Here is a 23,658-nt window from a genome sequence, read left to right as displayed (position 1 = left end):
AATTTTGGAACTTGGAACTGAGTTATGGAAACCAAACAAAACATTGCTATTTCTGATGCATCTCACTCTGGGAGATAAAACGGTAAATACTGAGTGGAGTGTGTAGACTCTTCTTTGGCAATCACTCGCTTTTTCCTCACCAAGGTATTTTGTTGTAACTGGGAAGATGGTCGGAGGCTTGTTTCTCTCTGCGTTCCGCCAATCCCCCACGCCACACACAACGGGGGGGGGGGGGGGGGACATTGTTAACTTTGTTGTGAAGGAGTTTAGAGAAGAGATCTGAACAGAGATCTGGTTATCTATCATTGGCAGGGGCTTAGCTGATGGGAACAAACACAAACACGCACACACACACACACACAGTGGGTCAGGTCTATTGAGTTTAGATTGATCTAAAGATGGAGCGAACGATAAACTGGCGGCCCCACTCCGAACCCCGCGACCGACACACACACATGCCCACACACACAAATACGTACACCCACACGCGCGCTCTTCCTCTCTCGTCTGACATGTCACGTGCACAGAGCTCCTATCCTAAAGCTCACTGCAAACGTCCGCTTATCAGCAAATCGCATTCATGCTGCCAAGACGACCAGTCTGTTTGGGTTGCTAGGCAATGGCAGACTTAAGTGAATCAGGTGTGTCCCTGTGGGGGCTGTGTCCTTCAGCTATGTACCTGGCCTGCAGATGCAAGAAGTTATGGTCATTTTTGTTCAGTTCATCATTGTGCGTCCACTGATATTTGAGATGTCATTGTCTGACGGAGTTGTTTCAGAGTTATGACACACAACCCTTTTTATGCCTTGTTTAATTATGCCCTCCCTTGCGTGTGCGTGCGTGCGTGTAGGGAGTACAGGCTCTGATGGCCAGTGCAGTACAGCCTCTCCTGCTGTCGGTCAGTGACTCCATAGAAGCCATCATCATCACTATGCATCAGGAAGACTTCTCTGGGTTAGTATACACACACTTTAAGACATCACACTCCTCAAGCTAGTTGCCCCCGTTCTAGGAGTAAGGTTGAGGTTTAAGTTGTTTAAAGGGCAATGTTTACAGGTGGGCTTGGTGACATAGTGCTACAGAGCTTTATGTCTGATAATACGTTATCTGTGATACTATTATCTGATTGTCTCTCTGTTTCACCTGGCACTAAACAGCATCCATTGCTAATTTACATTTACAAAATGTTTCTCTCTTTCCCTTGAGCTTGACATTTACGCACTCATACACACATCCTCAGGCTATCTACTGTTCTACACACACTGCTCTGCTCTCGTATAGAATCGTGTGTGTGTGTTTTGTCTCTTCAGCCCCCTGTCCAAATGACCTTTTCATGGTCAGATAAACACAATGTGGCTAAGTGACTGAACTCACCCCTGCCCCCTTTCTCCCCAACAAATGCACTTGCACACACACACACACACACACACACACACACACACACACACACACACACACACTTGCTCTTGTGTTGCGCAGAGGGAGCTCCTTGCAGTGACACACCCTGTTCCTCACACACACACACACACACACACACATCCTCTGAGTGAACTCTTAGTCACGCTACCATCCGAGTCTCCTTGAGCCATTGACCCCACTGACCGTCTCCCAGACATAAGCCATAGGGACACAGTGGCAGAGTAGCTGTTGCAGGATTCTAGTCGCAGCGGCGATATTGACGTGTTAAAAAAAACTGTGGGGGGGTTCATTTTGTAAAAAGGTCAAGTCTGAATCAGCAAGCATCCATGGATGCCAGCCAAGGCCATAGCCCTGTGGAACCTAGCTGTGAGACCAGCAGCTCACTTGTCAATCTGTGCACACACAGGTAGAACCAGCCTAGACCATAGAATTAGGAATGCATTTAATAGGATCTTTATGGTCTAGACCAGTGGTTCCCAAACTGTGGGGCGCAACCCTCTAGGTGCACAACGTGACATTTCTACATTGGGTAGTGCATCATCATTATACGGCATGTCAGTCATACCTTAGAGAGCTATTTACAACTTGGTCAGAAGTGCCCAGATCAACTAGCCCATGTCAGCTAGTTTTCTAGCTAGGTTCTTTAGCCCATAGATTTTGTAGTGATGTTCGAGTCACTCAAATATCGCATGAATACACATTAGACATGGCAAAATGTATAGGATAGCAAGAAAATGCGCTTTAAAATTGCAACATTTTCTCTGCACCCCATGACAAAATGTGTAGAATTGTAGGAAAATAAGCTTTAAACCTGCAAAGTGTTCTCTTCGCCAACAAGAGGGATGTGAACAGTTTGTGGTGCGCGCAGCAGGGGGGGATGAGGGATGTTTCCCAATGCTGGAAGGGGGGCCTGAGTGAAAAAGTTTAGGAACCCTTCGTCTCTAGACCCTCTACAGTTGCATTCAGATATTCTCCCTCCATTCATGCCGTGGTCCATTCATATTACCCAGACTCGTCTCTGTACAATTGAGAGGCTCCCAATGGACCTGTAGACTCAGTTAGTCTTGGGGCTTTGCGGTCACGAACACACACACACACACACACACACAGCTAGCAGGGTCCCATTAGACAGAGCCACACAAAGGGTCCCTGCGTCAGTACTGTAGCCTCCTGCCGCTGACTAAATGTTATCGGCCCCTGGCACACGCTGGTTATTCTGTCACGGCCATACATACAGAGGCCGAGAGCTCAGATTGACATTCAGCACTCTGAATACAGACTAGACTGCTTTACGCTCTCTGATCTTACACAGACAAGGCCCTGCTGGGAGTTAGCCGACTCACAGCACACACATACACACATTTGCATACACTCAGTAACACAGAACACACACACACATAGGTATAGTGTGTAGTCACTTAATGGCCTGAGGTTCATGGTTATGAGTCAGACCCTGACCTATACTAACCATTGTGTGTGTGTGTGTGTGTGTGTGTGTGTGTGTGTGTGTGTCCAGGACTATGTCCACCCCGGGGAAGCCGGACGTGCCCTGCTCTCTGTACATGCGGGAGCTACAGGGCTTCGTGGGCCGTGTGATGGCGGACTACTTCCGCCACTTCCAGTGTGTCGACTTCATATACGACAACACGGAGAGCATCGCCCAGCGCTGCATCACACTGTTCATCCGCCACGCCAGCCTGCTGCGCCCCCTAGGGGAGGGAGGCAAGATGAGATTGGCGGCTGACTTCGCTCAGGTGAGAAGGGCTCTATGTGAGGGTATTATCGGTATCTCTCTCCGTATCTGCCTGTCTCTTGGGTGTTTCTGTGCATTTTGAAGTTCATCAAGTAACTCTGTATTCATGTTCTCACGGTGCTATTTCTTCCCTGTATTTTTAGATGGAGCTGGCCGTAGCTCCTCTCTGTAGGAGAGTGTCTGAGCTGGGGAAACCCTACCGCCTGCTGAGATCTTTCAGGTATGTTATTACATCTCTGCTTCTTACACATGCATGACGCATTAGTTACACATAGTTATTACATCAGTTATTATGCACAGCCTATTCCTGTTAAACCTTTGATGAGATGGGGAACGCCTCAATAGCAGCGGTAGTTTCCAGAGTGAGAGTGGATCTTAATGAAGATGTTAGTCATTATTGGAGGGTTAGGGAGCTGTAATTCTCTCGGTCTCCCTGCCGTCTGCCTCTGCTTAGACGCTAGGGTAATGGTTTAAAGATAATGGGTAAAGGGTAATGGTGTAACATAATGAACACGTTATTTAGGCTAGACACCTCAATGTAGCCGACATTTTGTGTGTGTGTGTTGTTAGGCCCCTGCTGTTCCAGAACAGTGAGCTGATAGCCAGCAGTCCAGCCGTGGGGGATCTGATTCCATACAGCACCCTGCTACACTTCCTGTTCACCAGAGCACCGTCTGAGCTCAAATCACCTCACCAGGTACACACACACACAGACACACACTATATATACAAAAGTATGTGGACACCCCTTCAAATTAGTGGATTCGGCCATTTCAGCCACACCCGTTGCTGACAAGTGTATAAAATCGAGCAAACAGCCATGCAATCTCCATAGACAAACATTTACAGTAGAATGGCTTTACTGAAGAGCTCAGTAACTTTCAACGTTGCACCATCAAAGGATGCCACCTTTCCAACAAGTCAGTTTGTCAAATTTCTGCCCTGCTAGAGCTGTCCCGGTCAACTAAGTGCTGTTATTGTGAAGTGGAAATGTCTAGGAGCAACAACGGCTCAGCCGCTAAGTGGTAGACCACACAAGCTCACAGAACGGGACCACTGAGTGCTGAAGCACAAGACCTGTTCGCCGGAAGCTGCATGAAATGGGTTTCCATGGCCGAGCAGCCGCACACAAGCCTAAGATCACCATGCGCAATGCCAAGCGTCGGCTGGAGTGGTGTAAAGCTCGCCACCGTTGGACTCTGGAGCAGTGGAAACACGTTCTCTGGAGTGATGAATCACGCTTCACCATCTGGCAATCCGACGGACGAATCTGGGTTTGGCGAATGCCAGGAGAAAGTTTGGTGGAGGAGGAATAATGGTCTGAGGCTGTTTTTCATGGTTCAGGCTAGGCCCCTTAGTTCCAGTGAAGGGAAATCTTAACGCTACAGCATACAATGACATTCTAGATGATTCTGTGCTTCCAACTTTGTAGAAACAGTTTGGGGAAGGCCCTTTCCTGTTTCAGCATGACAATGCCCCTGTGCACAAAGCGAGGTCCATACAGAAATGGTTTGTCAAGATCGGTGTGGAAGAACTTGAATGGCCTGCACAGAGCCGTGACCTCAACCCCATCGAACACGTTTAGGATGAATTGGAACACGAACCAGGCCTAATCACCCAACATCAGTGCTCGACCTCACTAATGCTCTTGTGGCTGAATGGAAGCAAGTCCTCGCAGAAATGTTCCAACATCTAGTGGAAAGCCTTCTCAGAAGACTGTAGGCTGTTATAGCGGCAAAGGGGGGACCAACTCCATATTAATGCCCATGATTTTGGAATGAGATGTTCGACTGGCAGGTGTCCACATACTTTTGGTCTTATAGTGTACCTACAAATACTTCTATACACACTTATCTATACTGATTCCAACCGTCATCTTTATCTTAACTTTGTACTAATTCTCCCTCTTCCACAGAGAGCAGAGTGGTCCATCGCTCGCTACTCCCAGTGGCTGGATGACCACCCTTCAGAGAGAGACCGCCTCACACTCATTAGGTAACTGCAGGAGAACGACAAAAGTCTTACAACCTTTGAGACCGCTGGTGGGTTGTTTGGTATCACTCAGAGGGAGTGAGCACCCTCTTGTGGTAAAATGATGAAATTCCCATCAATTCTATTGGGGTAGTGTGTCTTTAGAAACGCCATCTCCTTCTGTGTGTGCTAGGGGTGCTCTGGAGGCCTACATGCAGAGTGTGAAGGCTCGTCAGGGGAAGGAGTTCGCCCCGGTCTACCCCATCATGGTTCAGCTGCTGCAGAGGGCCACCAGCGGAGCCCAGGACTCCAGGACCTGAGGGAACTACCGCTCCCATGATGCAACTGTCTGCGCTTCACACGGGCATGGAGAACGGCTCCGTGAAGAACACATCCAGATGTTATGAATGTTATGACTATAGAATTAGAATTTGTAGAACAGACATGGCTATGAACATCCTTAAGCCTTTTTAATGGTCCACCCAACAGGAGTTTCCATTATTGATATGACTTAAGGGTTACTCCATTTCTATGGATGTGATGGGGAGCAATTCAAACATTCCAAATGGAACGCCACACACCATGTTGTATGCACATTTCTGTTCTGCTAATTCTATAACTATGCCACAGAGGGCAACACAAGGGGGAAGTTACCTGTGCTTCATACTAGTGAACGGGGAAATAAATGCTTGCTAGTTATTGGTAGGGGATTTACTGGTTAACCAAATTTTGTTCTGTTAAATGCTTTGTGAACAATAATTATCATTATAAGGAATGATTGATAGTAGGACTTTAATAACCTAATCTAAGGGCTCTATTTAATCTATATGGTGGAAATTGAGCGTAATCTTTATATAAATGCAATGTTCCCGCCGCGTTTGCGGTAAACGCTGCAGATGTCGGCTCATTGGGAAATTACTTTTAGATTAATAGCGAGCTAAATGTAACGCTTCAGCGATATGGATTGAATAGAGCCCGGTCTATTAAACAGACAAGCTCTTTTCTCCTGTCTGGCCTATACAACTGTTCATATGTTCTGTTTTTAATGATGTACTGTGGGTCTAAAGCGCTAAGGTTGTGGTTATAATAAAACGAGAAGTAAAACAAGTTGTTGTGTCTGATAACAGGGTTCCCTGAGGAAGGCTTGTATCTTGAGCCCTGTTTATACCTCGTAATATGCAGTATGTGTCCTGATCTTGTCCAAATAATTGTGTTTGTAGATGATTAAAATGACTGATGTGATCTTCTTGCCCACCTCCAGAGGTAGTCCCGGACAAATTGATTGGTTGGATGAAAGGTGTGTGTGGCCTTCCCTGTGGCTCAGTTGGTGGAGCATGGTGTTTGCAACGCCAGGGTTGTGGGTTCGATTCCCACGGGGGGCCAGAACAACAAAATGTATGCATTCACTACTGTAAGTCGCTCTGGATAAGAGTGTCTGCTAAATGACTAAAATGTAAATGGAGTTTACAGGTGAGAGTCAAATAAAATAATTGCCTTACAGTTGGCAGGTTGGTTGTGGATGAGGGGCATTACACGCAGGTTACGACCCACATGGGTGTCAGTCACAACTGGGATTCAAACTGTTGTCCAATCTTATTTCTAAGTTAACTTTGACTGAACAGCTTTAAATATGTGGGGTACATTAGGATAGAACGACACCCTTTCTCAAAAGAGGTACATTCTAACTGTTTTTTTTGTGATCTGATCATCAGGTTTACACATGGGGTCAATTCGTTAGTGCAAACAGTAGCTAATCGTTTTGCAACAAATGAGCACGATCAGGACTGGAATGTTTTTCAATAAATAGTATCTTCCATTCATTTGGCTACTGTACTTATGTAAACTGTCTGAATTTATTTTTTATTATGTATCACCCAGTACCCACAAGCAAAATGTCAAAGATTAGTTTTACAAGGATAGGGAAAATATTTCCACAGCTTTATTTGTACATGCTTCATTGTGAATGGAGCATGAAGTACTTACACATTGACACAGACATATGATAAATACAGGAAGTAGTCTTTAAACAGGCCACTTCCATTGGTTGACAGGAGGCTCTTCAATCAGTGGTTCCCATGGTTTCCATTCTGCCATCTTCCTGGATAGTGCCAACTCACACTCCGCCTGGAGGGAAGAGGAAACTAGTGGGTCAGATAAGGCAAGGGATGTAGGATAAATGGGGAAGAGAGAGACACAGTATGCGGGAGGTTTCTGAATGCTTCAAAATAGTTTGAGAAACAAAACAATGTCTCTGTAGCCGTGGTTACACCTTGCATTAACATGGCTGTCGTCATCCAATCAAGTGATCAGATCGAGATGCGTCTACACACGGCAATAAAATGTGATTCATATCTGCCCACTTCGTCCTGATTGTGACCAGATTCCCTGGTCCCTCCCTGTATGCATATTAATCCGACCTCCCGCTATGACACAAGCTGTATAAAAGACAGAAAACAGCACGCTTTTATAATCAATAGTTTTATACTCATCATTAGAGCCTACTTTTGTTATCCAACGATTTAAGACTGGGCATAACGGACTACTGTGCCGATAACCTCGACTTGTCCAGCAGCCATACGAATAAATATTCAGAGAATCTCTCCCATCCCTAAAAGCGTCACCCCCACAAACAATCTGGATGCGTATACAAAATACAATTATTGCACAGTATAAATCCAAATATCACTAAGCCCTAATGCACATCGTAAAAACAGAAAAAGGTTAAGTTACAGAGTAGGCTACAAAGTCCATCTCTGAATGGCGCAATGCATTATCCAAACAGGTCTGGATAGGTTTGTTCTTTACGCATCATTGTTTACATACATTATCTTTATATTATTGTAAATAACCTTTAGTATAGGCCTAAACAGTACCAAAGGAATAAATAAAAAACGTGACATGCTGGGAGAATTACCATGGTTTAGTTTCCTCCAAATCATTGATAATTCACTAACGGTACCTCATCATGTTCCGGGTAGAATGTGTGATCACACTCTACGCAGCCGATGCAAGTAAGACCTTTAACACAGGTCAACATTCACAAGGCCGCAGGGCCAGACGGATTACCAGGACGTGTACTGTGAGCATGCGCTGACCAACTGGCAAGTGTCTTCACCGACATTTTTTTTTCAACTTCCCTGTCCGAGTTTATTTCAAGCAGACCACCATAGTGCCTGTGCCCAAGAACACTCAGGTAACCTGCCTAAATTAACACCGACCCGTAGCACTCACGTCTGCAGCCATGAAGTGCTTTGAAAGGCTGGTCATGGCTCACATCAACACCATTATCCCAGAAACCCTAGACCCACTCTAATTTGCATACCGCACCAACAGATCCACAGCTGATGCAATCTCTATTGCACTCCACACTGCCCTTTCCCACCTGGACAAAAGGAACACCTATGTGAGAATGCTATTCATTGACTACAGCTCAGCATTCAGCACCATAGTGCCCTCAAAGCTCATCAATAAGCTAAGGACCCTGGGACTAAACACCTCCCTCTGCAACTGGATCCTGGACTTCCTGACAGGCCGCCCCTAGATGGTAAGGGTAGGTAGCAACACATCCGCCACGCTGATCCTCAACACAGGGGCCCCTCAGGGGTGCGAGTTCAGTCCCCTCCTGTACTCCCTGTTCACTCATGACTGCACGGCCAGGCATGACTCCAACACCATCATTAAGTTTGCCGATGACACAACAGTGGTAGGCTTGATCACCGACAACGACGAAACAGCCTATGGGGAGGTGGTCAGAGATCTGGCCGTGTGGTGCCAGGACAACAACCTCTCCCTCAACGTGATCACGACAAAGGAGATGATTGTGGACTACATGAAAAAGAGGACTGAGCACGCCCCCATTCTCATCGACGTGGCTGCAGTGGAGCAGGTTGAAAGCTTCAAGTTCCTTGGTGTCCACATCACCAACACACTAACATGGTCCAAGCACAGCAAGACAGTCGTGAAGAGGGCATGACATAACCTATTCCCCCTCAGGAGACTGAAAAGATTTGGCATGGGTCCTCAGATCCTGAAAAGTTTCTACAGCTGCACCATCCTGACTGGTTGCATCACTGCCTGGTATGGCAACTGCTTGGCCTCCGACCGCAAGGCACTACAGAGGGTAGTGCGAACGACCCATTACATCACTGGGACCAAGATCCCTGCCATCCAGGACCTCTATACCAGGCGGTGTCAAAGGAAGGCCCTGAAAATTGCCCAAGACTTCAGCCACCCTAGTCATAGACGGTTCTCTCTGCTACCGCACAGCAAGCGGTACCGGAGCGCCAAGTCTAGGTCTAAGAGGCTTCTAAACAGCGTCTACCCCCAAGCCATAAGACTCCTGAACACCTAATGAAATGGCTACCCAGACTATTTGCATTGCCTGCGCTGGCATTGGATGTGAGAACGGGAGAACCCTTTTTCCCCCCCATTCGGAACAAAATCTCAAACATATTTTTCTATATTCCAATTTTACTCAGCGCTGGATGCACAGGTTTCTAAGACCATGATCTTAATTCAACTGGCCGGGACAACCGTGACGTTAGCCAAATTTATACGCTTTTGTTGTCCGGATTTGTTTACACTTTTTATTTGACCAGGTAAGTTGACCGAGAACACAGTCTCATTTACAGCAACGACCTGGGGAATAGTTACAGAGGGAGAGGAGGAGGGATGAATGGGACAATTGTAAACTGGGGATGATTAGGTACCCGAGGGACAGACTGGGAATTTAGCCAGGACACCGGGGGTTAACACCCCTACTCTTACGATAAGTTCAATGCGATCTTTAATGACCATTTTTAGTGATCCACTTCAAGGATATCCGCACAATACGTGTCATCGACTACCTCCAGAGGTGGTCAGGAAGAAATGATCACAATCAGATCACAATGTGTCTTTTGATTGTCCACACCTGTCAACAAATGTGGGCACAACCCGAATTTGGACACGATCAGGACAACGGACGCATGTTGAAACCAGGTATAAACAGGGCTAAAGAAAGCAACTCTAGGAGGAAGATATAAAGCAAAGAAAAGAGTGTGAGGCTCCTCTCTGTACCTGGTGAATGACCTCCTCGATCTGACCACAGTTGATTTTCTTCTCTAGTTTCTCCACATCAGGCTCCTTTCCATTGAAATGAAGACAGAAAATTAAATGATCTATATGGATTTAAACACACAGACGCCATCTCAAACAATGTCTCATAACATGAGGGGATAACCTCAGAGGTTCACATAAGTTCAAGCTAATACATGAAATCAGTCACAATGCGGGCTGGTAGGAAGGGTTTTCTACGGTGTTAAACTTAACCTGACCCTGGTCTAGCCCTGAACGTGACCGTGGTTGGAGTGTAACTTACAGCTTTGATAAGGTCAAAGCGGTCGTTGACGAGCTGTTCTGTGTACTTTCTGTAGGCTGCGTCCTGAGGGATGACTTGGAGAGACGCCAGGATCTTACTGTACAGGATCCTCAGGCGCTGAGGGGACACACACACACACACACACACACACACACACACACACACACACACACACACACACACACACACACACACACACACACACACACACATTCACATTTACATTTAAAGACAAAAGTAGTTGTGGTGTACTACTGCCGTTTATGATCATTACGGCAGCTACACAACTACTAAAGCAGTATATTATGGTCTTTACTGGGGACTCACCTCATGAGGGTTGTGAGACACGGCCAGTCCCACCAAGCCTGTTGTCTGGGGAAAATATTACACACAATGAGTTAGCACGCGAGACGACATAGCTAACGTTAGCTAGTAATCTCCTGGGTAAAAATAGTCATACGGCATTCAGAAGGAAGGTGGAACATTACAGAACGTATGGATACAACGCCATGTAGCTTTGCGTTCGCATCGTGTCAGCCATGTAAATTGCTTGTCAATAGAAAGCGACAAAGCTCATATCAATTGTAAAGTCAAAGGACACTAACTGAATTAACAAAAGCACATTACATTTTCACAAAATCATAACATGACCTCCACTCGTACCTTTTTCAGAACACCAGCCATGATTTCGGGCGCAATGGATGCTGGGTCACTTCAGTCGAATAAAAATGACGTCAACACGTCCTCGTTTTTTCAAAATAAAAGCTCACTATGTGTGATTGTGCGTTAAGTGGACATGAGTCCTCTTATTCAGTAGCCTAAATACATGTTATTAACTAACGGCTCCTACAATACATGTTCAATGATTAGATTGGAAAAATAAGTATTACAAATGGAAATTTAAAATCATTCCAAGTGGGTACACTACACATACTAGCAATATCAAAAATAATGCTATAAGTCAGACAGCCTGTCTTTACTGTATGCCTCCTATAGTAAATTCAATCTTATTATGATAAACTGTGTTTAGTGTGATAGTGAAGCACTGCATGTGACCGCGTGACAGGCATTCTCAGAGCGTGTGGGGCTGATATTACAAGCAGGTCTAAAAATATCCCATTACTCCTGCAAACACCAACAAACCTTCGGAGACTGGAACTTTCACTGAAGATTTTACAGATAAGACTGGAGTTGCCCATTCACTGGGATATTTGATAGTGACGAAGGTGCTTTAAAACCTTTCAATTTGTCATTGCAATGTCATTCCTGTCTGTATGCCTATAGTTTAGGATGTGTCTGTTGATCTATACAGACTGCAGTAACATGAGTATTGAGGTTCATGGTGTTTCTTTTTTATTTCTCTGTAGGAATGGAAGACGTCGATAGATGTGAGGAGGAGCTTATTGAGTATGCCATTCGAGAGAGTATTCGAGATGTATCAATAGACAGGTATTCAGAAAATGGAGAGGATTATATGAAAGTATTATTCGCACATCCCGCAAAAAGTTTGTCACCTCTCCCTGACTTAGTTTACCCATATCTCAACAGCATACCAACAGTCAGTGGTGACTATCTGAGGATAGTGACTGCCATCGAGCAAGGTAGGACTACCCCTCACCGACCGTGCCTTTCAAACTGCCCTAGCCCAACCCTTGCTCTTAAGCCATTAACCCTAACCTGAGCTTTAAGTCCACATCAGGGTTCAAACCTAACCCTAGCCATAACACTTGCCATAACCCTAATGTAGGGTTCTGTGTGGTGTCTCTCCCTAGGTGATGTGTGTACCCTGCAGGAGCTGTCTGGGTTGCAGGCTTTCACAGAGAGGGACAGCAGAGGGTGGCTTCCCCTACACAGAGCCGCTGTGCTGTCCCAGGAACAGGTCTTGGATCAGGTCCTGCAGGGTGAGAGGCCCACATACCACCAGCAGTACCTCACAACTAGTACCTTAAATATCAGTAGCCACTTACAGTACTGCTTCTATAACACTCTGCTACTGGGATATACTAATGAAGCACCTAAGACATGTGTTTCATTCCCATTACTTTTGTGTGTGTGCAGCTTCCTGTGATGTGACTGTGGACGATGTGACTTCAGACGGTGACACAGCGTTGATTCTGGCTGCTCAGGAGGGTCTGCTGGAGAATGTCAGGACTCTACTGCAGCATGGAGCGTCTCCACACAAAACCAACAGCCTGAATGAGTCCCCACTGCTGCTCGGTAACACACACACACACGCGCACACACATGCACACACACACACACACACACACACACACACGCACGCACGCACGCACACACACACACACACACACACACACACACACACACACACACACAGGCACTGCACTATACTGTATTCAAGCAGTGTTCTATGTTGTCAATCAAGCATGCATGTGCTGTTTTGTTATGTGTTGATGTGTGTTAGCGGTGAGACAGGGATCATATGACATGGTGTCCACTCTGATCATTTGTGGGGCCTTCGTGGAACAGGTGTGTCTGAAGAAGTGGATGGCCATTCACGAGGCAGCCAAGGTGAGATCGAGTTACACCTGTCGTCTTGTTTATATTTTTTCTTCAACCATCTCCCCTATCATCAAGGTGCTGGAATGCCATTAAAAAAAACTATATTTTATTGTAATTCCCTTCCCCTTAAAAAGTGGGCGTTATCTTGCCAGGTGGGCTGCAGAGCCATCCTGGTGCTTCTGCTGAGACATGGGGCCAAGGTGACAGCTGTAGATGGGCACAATGTCACCCCGCTGGGCATCGCAGCAGAGTACGCCCATGCCGAGGTCCTGGATATACTCATAAAGAACGGTACGAGCCAATCAGAGGCCTTAGATTATCCTTGATGAATAATGTAAACATTTGACATTTATTGTCATACCGACAGGCAAATAAACATTCTCGATGGAATAACCAAAAATACAATTACAAGGAACTGAAAAATAGTTTCATGTAAATATCCGTTATTCATAAATGTTTGGCTTGAACAGAAGTCTACACAGGACTAGAGTAGGGTTAATCGTCCACCTTTCCCACCAGGTGGCGACGTGAACGCGCAGGCATATAACGGAGACACTGTTCTGTACGATGCAGCCGGCTCAGGGAACATGGACTGCATATCCCTCCTCCTGCAAGCTGGAGCCAACCCTAACATAGCCAGTCTGGCCTGCCAGCTGCCCATACACAGAGCTGCCTATGAGGGACACATCCTGTGAGTGGCTCACTCTTACTACGTGGTCCTCAGTAGCTCAGCTGACAGAGCATGTGGGTTTCGATTCCCAGGATGTAAACTATCCCATATGTAAAATGTATGCACATATGACTGTAAATTGCTTTGTATGAAAGTGTCTGCTAAATGGCATATATTACTAACAGTCTAGAACAAGGATGTCTAGAACAACTACTGGAAAGCACGCCGGTCTTTGTGGAAATCAATTGATCAACATATGTATTTGGCTAGAGAGTTATCTGATTATCCAGTTCTTAGAAAGTGTTGTCCCTGAGGAATGATCCATCCCTGGGTCTAGAAGCAGTTGTTCAGTTCATAGTCCACATCTAATTTCAACAACATAATCAACAGTGCTGGTATAATCAACAATCTGAACTATGATGTTTTGTTTGTCCCAGTGCTCTGAGGACCTTCATCCCAATCACAACTAAGAGAGCCATCCGTCTGTCTGGCCAGAGCCCAGTCCACTCTGCAGCAGATGGCGGCCATGTTGACTGTCTGGAGCTGCTCATAGAGAAAGGCTTCGATGTCAACGCTCAGCTGGACAAACACATCTCAGGTACAATCCATGGACACACACAAACCAGGTTGTACAATTGGGCACACACATGGACACACAATCTCGTTTATAAAGGAGACCTGTCCAAGAGGAAGGTGCTTGTAACTCCAGAGTTGTGAGGTTGATTCCTGTGTGGGCCAATGGGGGCCCCCTGGAGGTCAAGGCCCCTGGGTATGTTCCCTTCATGCTGTCTAGACTAACTTACCAATCTAAAACATTTTAGCTGACATGGGCTAATTGAATGACTGACATAACAAGAGAAAAACTGCCGATGCACAACCACATTTCAAAATGGCACTATTCTAACTCTCAACCCCCGACTGAGTTCCTAGTGGCAGGGGGCCCTAAGAAACCGCTTATGTCGCTCATGCCTGAGGCCAACCCTGCATATAGGCTTCTGATTATAAACGTTTTAACTGTAAGATGTTTTGGATAAGAATGAAATAAAATGGATAAATTGAGCATGTTGTTATTACTGTGTTACCAGAGAACTACGGGGACATGAGGCGGAGTCCGCTCTACTTCGCCGTATCCAACAGTGATCTCACCTGCACAGAGATGCTGCTGGCTGCCGGCGCCAAAACTGACCTGGACCCGCTACGCTGCTTCCTGGTGGCTGTACGCGCTGGGAGGTATGAGACCGTATCTGTATGGGTAACTCAAGACCGTGTTAAGACCTCAAGACTGTGTTAGAACTAAGCCTACAGCAGGTGTTAACTTTGGGATAACGCAAGTCTTCATGTCTCCCTTAGGAAAAGTTATTCCTTACTTGAGAGTTATTCCTTACTTGAGATGTTTCACAAACGACCTCTGCAATACAGTGGCTTGCGGAAGTATTCACCCCCCTTGGGCATTTTTCCTATTTTGTTGCCTGTTCGTATCATTTTATTTGCACAACATGCCTACCACTTTGAAGATGCAAAATATTTTTTATTGTGAAACAAACAAGAAATAAGACCAAAAAACTGAAAACTTGAGCGTGCATAACTATTCACCCCCCCCAGAGTCAATACTTTGTAGAGCCACCTTTTGTAGCAATTACAGCTGCAAGTCTCTTGGGGTATGTCTCTATAAGCTTGGCACATCTAGCCACTGGGATTTTTGCCCATTTTTCAAGGCAGAACTGCTCCAGCTCCTTCGAGTTGGATGGGTTCCATGGGGGAACAGCAATCTTTATTAAGTCATACCACAGATTCTCAATTGGATTGAGGTCTGGGCTTTGACTAGGCAATTCCAAGACATTTAAATGTTTTCCCTTAAACTATTCAAGTGTTGCTTTAGCAGTATGCTTAGGGTCATTGTCCTGCTGGAAGATGAACCTCCGTCCCAGTCTCAAATCTCTGGAAAACTGAAACAGGTTTCCCCTCAATAATTTCCCTGTATTTAGTGCCATCCATCATTCCTTCAATTCTGACCAGTTTCCCAGACCCTGCCGATGAAAAACATCCCCACAGCATGATGCTGCCACCATCATGCTTCACTGTGGGGATGGTGTTCTCGGGGTGATGAGAGGTGTTGGGTTTTCACCAGAAAGAGCGTTTTCCTTGATGGCCAAAAAGCTACATTTTAGTCTCATCTGTCCAGAGTACCTTCTTCTATATGTTTGGGTAGTCTCCCACATGCCTTTTGGCAAACACCATATTTTTTTCTTTAAGCAATGGCTTTTTTCTGGCCACTCTTCTGTAAAGCCCAGCTCTGTGGAGTGTACGGCTTAAAGTGGTCCTATGGACAGATACTCCAATCTACGCTGTGGAGCTTTGCAGCTCCTTCAGGGTTATTTTTGGTCTCTTTGTTGCCTCTCTGATTAATGCCCTCCTTGCCTGGTCAGTGAGTTTTGGTGGGCGGCCCTCTCTCTTCAATTTTTTTATAATGGATTTAATGGTGCGCCGTGGGATGTTCAAACATTTACATTACATTTAAGTCATTTAGCAGACGCTCTTATCCAGAGCGACTTACAAATTGGTGCATTCACCTTATAATATCCAGTGGAACAACCACTTTACAATAGTGCATCTAAATCTTTTAAGGGGGGGTTAGAAGGATTACTTTATCCTATCCCAGGTATTCCTTAAAGAGGTGGGGTTTCAGGTGTCTCCGGAAGGTGGTGATTGACTCCGCTGTCCTGGCGTCGTGAGGGAGCTTGTTCCACCATTGGGGTGCCAGAGCAGCGAACAGTTTTGACTGGGCTGAGAGGGAACTGTGCTTCATCAGAGGTAGGGAGGCGAGCAGGCCAGAGGTGGATGAACGCAGTGCCCTTGTTTGGGTGTAGGGCCTGATCAGAGCCTGAAGGTACGGAGGTGCCGTTCCCCTCACAGCTCCATAGGCAAGCACCATGGTCTTGTAGCGGATGCGAGCTTCGACTGGAAGCCAGTGGAGAGAGCGGAGGAGCGGGGTGACGTGAGAGAACTTGGGAAGGTTGAACACCAGACGGACTGCGGCGTTCTGGATGAGTTGTAGGGGTTTAATGGCACAAGCAGGGAGCCATTCAAGTTTCAGATATTTTTTTTATAACCCAACCCTGATCTGTACTTCTCCAAAATGTTGTCCCTAGCCTGTTTGGAGAGCTCCTTGGTCTTCATAGTGCCGCTTGCTTGGTGGTGCCCCTTGCTTAGTGGTGTTGCAGACTCTGGGACCTTTCAGAACAGGTGTATATATACTGAGATCATGTGACAGATCATGTGACAATTAGATTGCACACAGGTGGACTTTATTTAACTAATTATGTGACTTCTGAAGGTAATTGGTTGCACCAGATCTTGTTTAGGAGATTCATAGCAAAGGGGGTGAATACATATGCACGCACCACTTTTCCGTTTTTTTTTTTTCCGAATTCTTTGAAACAAGTTATTTTTCCCATTTCACTTCACCAATTTAAACTATTTTGTGTATGTCCATTACATTAAATCCAAATAAAAATCTATTTAAATTACCGTCTGTAATGCTTCAAAATAGGAAAAACACCAAGGGGGATGAATACTTTTGCAAGGCACTGTAGCTACAGTGCATTTGGAAAGTATTCAGACCCCTTGACTTTTTCAACATTTTGTTATGTTACAGCCTTATTCTAAAATTGATTAAATTGTTTTTTCCCCCTCAATCTACACACAATACCAAATAATGACAAAGCAAAAACCTGTTTTTAGACATTTTTGCAAAAAATAAAAAACTGATATCACATTTACATAAGTATTCAGACCCTTTCCTCAGTACTTTGTTGAAGCACCTTTGGCACCGAATTACAGCCTCGGGTCTTCTTGGGTATGACGCTGCAAGCTTGGCACACCTGTATTTGGGGAGTTTCTCCCATTCTTCTCTGCAGATCCTCTCAAGCTCTGTCGGGTTGAATGGGGAGCGTCGCTGCACAACTATTTTCAGGTCTCTCCAGAGATGTTAGATTGGGTTCAAGTCCGGGCTCTGGCTGGACCACTCAAGGACATTCAGAGACTTGTCCTGAAGCCACTCCTGCATTGTCTTGGCTGTGTGCTTAGGGCCGTTGTCCTGTTGGAAGGTGAACTTCGCCCCAGTCTGAGGTCCTGAGCATTCTGGAGCAGATTTTCATCAAGAATCTCTCTGTCCTTTGCTTTATTCATCTTTCCCTCGATCCTGACCGGTCTCCTAGTCCCTGCCGCTGAAAAACATTCCCATAGCATGAAGCTACCACCACCATGCTTCACCGTAGGAATGGTACCATATTTCCTCCAGACGTGACGCTTGGCATTCAGGCCAAAGAGTTTAATCTTGGTTTCATCAGACCAGAAAATGTTGTTGCTCATGGTCTGAGAGTCCTTTAGGTGCCTTTTGGCAAATTCCAAGTGGGCTGTCATGTGACTTTTACTGAGGAGTGGCTTCCATCTGGCCATAAAGGCCTGATTGGTGTAGTGCTGCAGAGATGGTTGTCTTTCTGGAAGGTTCTCCCATCTCTACAGAGAAACTCTGGAGCTCTGTCAGAGTGACCATTGGGTTCTTTGTCACCACCCTGACCACAGCCCTTCTCCCCCGATTGCTCAGTTTGGCTGGGCGGCCAGCTCTAGGAAGATTCTTGGTGGATCCCAATTTCTTCCATTTAATAATGATTAAGGCCACTGTGGTCTTGGGGACCTTCAATGCTGCAGAAATATTTTGGTACCCTTCCCCAGATCTGTGCGTCGACATAATCCTGTCTCGGAACTCTACGGACAATTCTTTTGACCTAATGGCTTGGTTTTGTCTCTGACATGCACCGTCAACTGTAGGACCTTATATTGACAGGTGTTTGCCTTTCCAGATCATGTCCAATCAATTGCATTTACCACAGGTGGACTCCAATCAAGTTGTAGAAACAGCTCACGGATGATCAATCGGAACAGGATGCACCTGAGCTCAATTTCGAAACTTATGTAAATAAGGTATTTCTGTTTTTGAATTTTTATATAAATTTGCAAGCATTTTAAAAAATCAGTTTTTGCTTTGTCTTTATGGGGTATTGTATGTAGATTGATGAGGATTTTAAAAAAAAAATCTATTTTAATCCATATCAAAATGTGGAAAAAGTCAAGGAGTCTGAATACTTTCCGAATGCACTGTTTAAATGAAACTGAATGGAACACAGCAGTGACGTCACCAACTTCTATCTATTGGAACAGTTTGCTAGGTCCCATGATTTTTTTTCCTTCCCGCTTCCGCTTGTAATTATGACGTTGTCTTAACCTTTTATCTTCAACCTAGCTCTCATGTATTGCCTACTTCCTGGTCTCTCTTCTATGACATCACCTTTCTAACCCTAACCCATCCGACCCCAGGTATGAGCTGGTGCGTCTGCTATTGTCCAGGGGTGCCGAGGTCAACTGCTACTTCAGAATGATCAGTGACACACTGTTTCCCACCGCGTTGCAGTACTGTCTCAGAGATCACATGATTCTGCGCCTGCTGCTCAACAACGGCTACGACGTAGACAAGTGCTTCATGTGTAACCACGGCAACGGACAGGATATGGACTGCGACTCCTGGGTCGACTACCAAAATAACCATAGAAGAACTTTATTTTATAACGAGAACTGCAGAGCCTCGGTAAGTCCTGTAGGCCTATTCCTGGTCTATTCCAGTACAACAGGAGTAGGCCCCCAATCTTTGATTTAGAATACAGGAAGTAGACAAGTCCTGGTTCTGGAGGGAGGCAGGTTCTGTATTTTTGTTCTGGGCTGGAACAAAAGCCTGCACACAGTGTGGTCCTCTATGACCAGGGTTGGCAGCGCATGATGTAGAATGTGTTGGTCTAACTAAGAACATAACAGCAAGTCCAGTTCCAGTGTTTGTCCTTCTGATGTCAGTCTCGCTGTCCTGTTCGCTCTCTGCTCCAGTTCTGTGAAATCATCTCCCTGTCGTCGGTGGTCAACCTGGCGGGGAGTGTGGTACAGATGCTTCTGGACTACATCAGACACCCACGTATCTGCCCCAACCTTCTACGGGTCCTGGAAAAACAGAAAGAGTGGCCAGACATCTGTGACATTCTGGGTAAGGCAGCATCATTGCTAATAAGCATAATCCACGTCCTCTTATAATCACAAATACAATAATAGTGGACAAAACACTGTGGGAATGCAAATACTGAAATATCTTACAGATCAACTCGCCATCATCATGAACATAATAAACAGACTGTTTGTGTGTGTGTGTGTGTGTGTGTGTGTGTGTGTGTGTGTGTGTGTGTGTGTGTGTGTGTGCCCGTCCATGTGTGTGTACCCCCAGACAACCCGCGGTCCCTGCAGCACCAGTGTCGTTTGGTCATTAGGAGACAGATGACCCCTAGAAGACTGAATGACCCTCAGGTCATGGCTGCCGTACCATTCCCCCCGTCACTCAAACACTACCTCACCTACAGGGAGTACGACGAGTATGGTGGGTTGGCAGCCACACACTCATAACTGGACTATATCAATGAAAACATATTTAGAAGAAAAAAATGATCCTGTTCTGTACATAACTATCACATAATGCTTTAGCTCATATACTTATGCTTATATGAAGTATGGCAAGTGCACTGGTGATGTAATGTTTGTAATAACTACAATTCTTTTCACACTGATTTATGCTCTCTGAATAGTCTGAATAGTCCTTACCATAGTACTACTACTTCTACTAGACTGCATACATTAGACAGCACAGCTGTGCAGCATGGTTCAGTACATGTAGTGTGATCTGCTCCTCAAGATCTCCCCATGGGAAAAGCAGGTCAGGACTAAAAATAACTCTCTGAGAGCTCATTCAGTTTATACATAGAGCTAAACACTCACTGGACACTGGTCTGAATGACTCTGCTGCAATGGACTGTTGACTTTTACAGTGACCCTGACACCTACCTGACTCATTATACCAGGGCTTAAATCTAGAGAGATCTAGACATCCATATTATACCCTTAAGGTTCTGTGAGTTGGAGCTCTGGATCTGAGACTGTGTTGTCACTAGCCCTGTTTATACCTGGTGCTAACATGGATTCTTTGTCCTGATCTTGTCCACATTCTGATTGTGCCCACATTTTTAGACAGGTGTAGACGATTAAAAGACTCATTGTGATCTGTTTGTGATCGGATTTCCCTGACAACCTCCGGAGGTAGTCAGGCGTTCAAGTGTAGACCGATCTGGACAGTGAAACCATTTAAATCATCATTATCCAGCCGTCTAAAATCCTTGACAAGTGACTTATGGCATCAATGTGAGTCTTAAAATAAGTAAATACATATTATTTTGAAAGAATGTCTGAAAATGTGAATGTTGACAAGATCAGGACAGGATGCATGTTTGCACCAGGTATAAACAAGGCTACTGAGACCTGTTGGGTATACTACAAAGCAGAATCAATGAGTTAGCCAGCTAACTTTGATAAACAACCAGAAATAACTATACATTTTCTGGTTAATTATGAAAGCTTAACTTAGATACTGTGTGTGTTTTTGGAAGTTGAATCAATTAGACCATTCCAAGCGTATCTATCTAAAACAAATAACAAGTTATTTCAGAATATTTAGGAGTTGGCTGGCTAACTCAATGATCCTGCTTTGTAGTGCAACCCTCAGCTCAACTCTCCCTGGCACACAGAGAGGGTATGAGCCAGATCTCGTAACATTCCCCAAATACATGTTAGGATTTTGGCCGTTTTCCCAAAGCAAAGTCGAGTAACCCTAAAATACCATTTGGTGGTAATGTTACCACCAGCATCCACACATATGACTATAGTCCTATGCAGTGCCTGGTATCCTCCACTCCAACCAAGCCTTGGGCCTTTACAGTAGCTGAACAATTGCTGTATTCAGAAATCAAATAGTTATTTTACCTTTATTTAACTAGGCAACTCAGTTAAAGACAAATTCTTATTTTCAATGATGGCCTAGGAACAGTGGGTTAACTGCCTTGTTCTGGGGCAGAATTACATATTTTTTACTTTGTCAGCTCAAGGATTTGATCTTCCAACCTTGCAGTTACTAGTCCAACGCTCTAACCACTAGGCTATCTGCCGCCGCAGTGAAATATTTAAAACGAAGAACACCCCAGGTAACTGACTGAACCAAACGTGGGTTCTGTTGTTGTGAAGGCACAGCTAGCAGAGAGTAGACTAGAGTAGCATGGTCCAATGTAGAATTATGTTGAGAGAGTTCTAGCGTTGCCAGACTGTTGTTGTTATCTGAACAGCAGCATTCCTGCCCTGTCAACACCAGCCTGCCGCTCAGAGAGACACAGTGGAGTGGAAACTGTTCCTACCCACTAGTCATACCATAGACCAGGGATCTCCAACTCTGTTGCTGGAGAGCTGACCTCTTGTAGGCTTTTGCTCTAATCCCAGTTTTATCTAACCTGATTCAGCTTATCAACCAGCTAATTATTAGAATCATGTGAGCTAGATTTGTTATTTGGTATTTTGTTAGGATCCCCATTATCTGTTGCGAAAGCAGCAGCTACTCCTCCTGGGGTCCACACAAAACATGAAACATGACATAATACAGAACATTAATAAACAGCTCAAGGACAGGACTACATACATTTAAAAAATGGCACACATACTGAAGCCTAGATATCAATACATACACACAAAATATCTACGTCAAATAGGGGAGAGGCGTTGTGCCGTGAGGTGTTGCTTTATCTGTTTTTTGAAACCAGGTTTGCTGTTTATTTGAGCAATATGAGATAGAAAGGAGTTATATCTATATATCTATATGTTTTGACCATGACAGTTTACAATCTAAGTTAACACCAAGTAATTTAGTCTCCTCAACTTGTTCAACAGCCACACAATTCATTACCAGATCCAGCTGAGGTCTAGAGCTTAGGGAATGATTTGTACCAAATACAATGCTCTTAGTTTTACTGGCCACCCATTCCAAAACTGACGGCAACTCCTTGTTAAGGGTTTAAGTGACTTCATTAGCTGTGGTTGCTGACACATGTATGGTTGAATCATCAGCATATATGGACACACAGGCTTTGTTTAATGCCAGTGGCAGGTCATGGGTAAAAATAGAAAACAGTAGAGGGCCTAGAGAGCTGCCCTGCAGTACACCACACCTTACATGTTTGACATTAGAGAGATTTCCATTAAATAAAACCCTCTGAGTTCTATTAGATAGATAGCTCTGAATAAAATATATGTCAGGGGTTGAAAAGTCATAAAACATCAGTTTTGTCAACAACAGGTCATGGTCAATAATATCAAAGGCTGCACTGAAATCTAACAGTACAGCTCCCACAATCTTCTTCTTAATTCCTTTCAACCATTCATCAGTCATTTGTGTCAGTGCAGTACATGTTGAGTGCCCTTCTCTATATGCTGAAAGTCTGTTGTCAATTTGTTTACTAAGAAATTGCCTTGTATTTGGTCAAACACCATTTTTTCCAACTGTTTGCTAAGAGCTGGCATCAAGCTGATAGGTCTGCTGTTAGAACCAGTAAAGGCTGATTTACCACTCTTGGGTAGAGGAATGAACTTGGCTTCCCTCCAGTCCTGAGGACAAACACCTTCCTCTAGACTCATATTAAAGATATGACAGATAGGAGTAGCAATAGAGTCAGCTACCATCCTCAGTAGCTTTCCATCTAAGTTTTCAATGCCAAGAGGTTTGTCATTATTGATCGAAAACAAAACATTTTCCACCTCTCCCACACTAACTTTACAAAATTCAAATTTACAATTTTCTTTCGTTATTTGATGCATGAATATGATGTTTCACAACTGTTTGTTGTTGGCATTTCCTGCCAAAGTTTTCCCACTTTGCCAATAAAGTACTCATTAAAATAGTTGTCAACATCAAATGGTTTTGTGATGAATAAGCCATCTAGATCAGGGTTGAAGTGAAAACCTACAGGACGGTAGCTCTCCAGGAACAGGGTTGGAGAA

At 44.9% G+C, this 23,658-nt stretch overlaps 3 protein-coding genes across 4 annotated transcripts in view; 2 read left to right on the top strand and 1 right to left on the bottom strand.

The window, feature by feature from the left end:
- LOC106609192 (conserved oligomeric Golgi complex subunit 5) overlaps window positions 1-6,963 on the top strand; it is a 100,602-nt gene extending 93,639 nt beyond the window's left edge. The window contains exons 17-22 of the mRNA XM_014207707.2: window positions 851-954; window positions 2,936-3,173; window positions 3,316-3,392; window positions 3,743-3,869; window positions 5,088-5,167; window positions 5,337-6,963. Of these exons, the coding sequence (XP_014063182.1) occupies window positions 851-954; window positions 2,936-3,173; window positions 3,316-3,392; window positions 3,743-3,869; window positions 5,088-5,167; window positions 5,337-5,463 (753 nt within the window). The 3' untranslated portion in view covers window positions 5,464-6,963. The remainder of the gene's footprint in view (window positions 1-850; window positions 955-2,935; window positions 3,174-3,315; window positions 3,393-3,742; window positions 3,870-5,087; window positions 5,168-5,336) is intronic.
- An 86-nt stretch (window positions 6,964-7,049) lies between these two features.
- LOC106609195 (NADH dehydrogenase [ubiquinone] 1 alpha subcomplex subunit 5) lies at window positions 7,050-11,370 on the bottom strand. Its single transcript, XM_014207711.2, has 5 exons — window positions 11,166-11,370; window positions 10,830-10,874; window positions 10,503-10,619; window positions 10,202-10,267; window positions 7,050-7,267 (listed from the first exon to the last, which is right to left on the bottom strand). The coding sequence occupies exons 1-5, from the start codon at window positions 11,184-11,186 to the stop codon at window positions 7,166-7,168; spliced, it is 351 nt and encodes a 116-aa protein (XP_014063186.1). The 5' UTR covers window positions 11,187-11,370; the 3' UTR covers window positions 7,050-7,165.
- Window positions 11,371-11,612: 242 nt separating this feature from the next.
- On the top strand, window positions 11,613-23,561 carry LOC106609197 (ankyrin repeat and SOCS box protein 15). Of its 2 annotated transcripts, XM_014207714.2 has the most exons (13): window positions 11,613-11,728; window positions 11,870-11,951; window positions 12,051-12,103; window positions 12,275-12,403; window positions 12,561-12,719; window positions 12,928-13,034; window positions 13,178-13,316; window positions 13,545-13,716; window positions 14,133-14,293; window positions 14,781-14,925; window positions 19,072-19,339; window positions 19,630-19,783; window positions 20,018-23,561. In XM_014207714.2, the coding sequence occupies exons 2-13, from the start codon at window positions 11,872-11,874 to the stop codon at window positions 20,191-20,193; spliced, it is 1,743 nt and encodes a 580-aa protein (XP_014063189.1). In that variant the 5' UTR covers window positions 11,613-11,728; window positions 11,870-11,871; the 3' UTR covers window positions 20,194-23,561. The 2 variants fall into 2 exon arrangements, with proteins under 2 accessions (XP_014063189.1, XP_045577933.1); XM_045721977.1 differs by having other exon boundaries at window positions 11,870-12,103.
- The last annotated feature ends 97 nt before the right edge of the window (window positions 23,562-23,658 follow it).

This window comes from Salmo salar, chromosome ssa07 (genome assembly GCF_905237065.1).
Source record: "Salmo salar chromosome ssa07, Ssal_v3.1, whole genome shotgun sequence".
Taxonomy (NCBI): Eukaryota; Metazoa; Chordata; class Actinopteri; order Salmoniformes; family Salmonidae; genus Salmo; species Salmo salar.
Note: the sequence above shows the minus strand (reverse complement) of the source record. Positions and strands in the feature narration are given on the sequence as shown.

Coding starts and splice junctions, on each gene's coding strand:
- LOC106609195 (XM_014207711.2), bottom strand. CDS start 11,186: ATGGCTGGTGTTCTGAAAAAG. Junction 10,875..11,165: donor TGGCTGGTGTTCTGAAAAAG/GTACGAGTGGAG, acceptor TATTTTCCCCAG/ACAACAGGCTTGGTGGGACT. Junction 10,268..10,502: donor GCTTTGACCTTATCAAAGCT/GTAAGTTACACT, acceptor TTCAATGGAAAG/GAGCCTGATGTGGAGAAACT.
- LOC106609197 (XM_045721977.1), top strand. CDS start 11,872: ATGGAAGACGTCGATAGATGTGAGGAGGAGCTTATTGAGTATGCCATT. Junction 12,104..12,274: donor AGTGACTGCCATCGAGCAAG/GTAGGACTACCC, acceptor GTCTCTCCCTAG/GTGATGTGTGTACCCTGCAG. Junction 13,035..13,177: donor CCATTCACGAGGCAGCCAAG/GTGAGATCGAGT, acceptor TTATCTTGCCAG/GTGGGCTGCAGAGCCATCCT.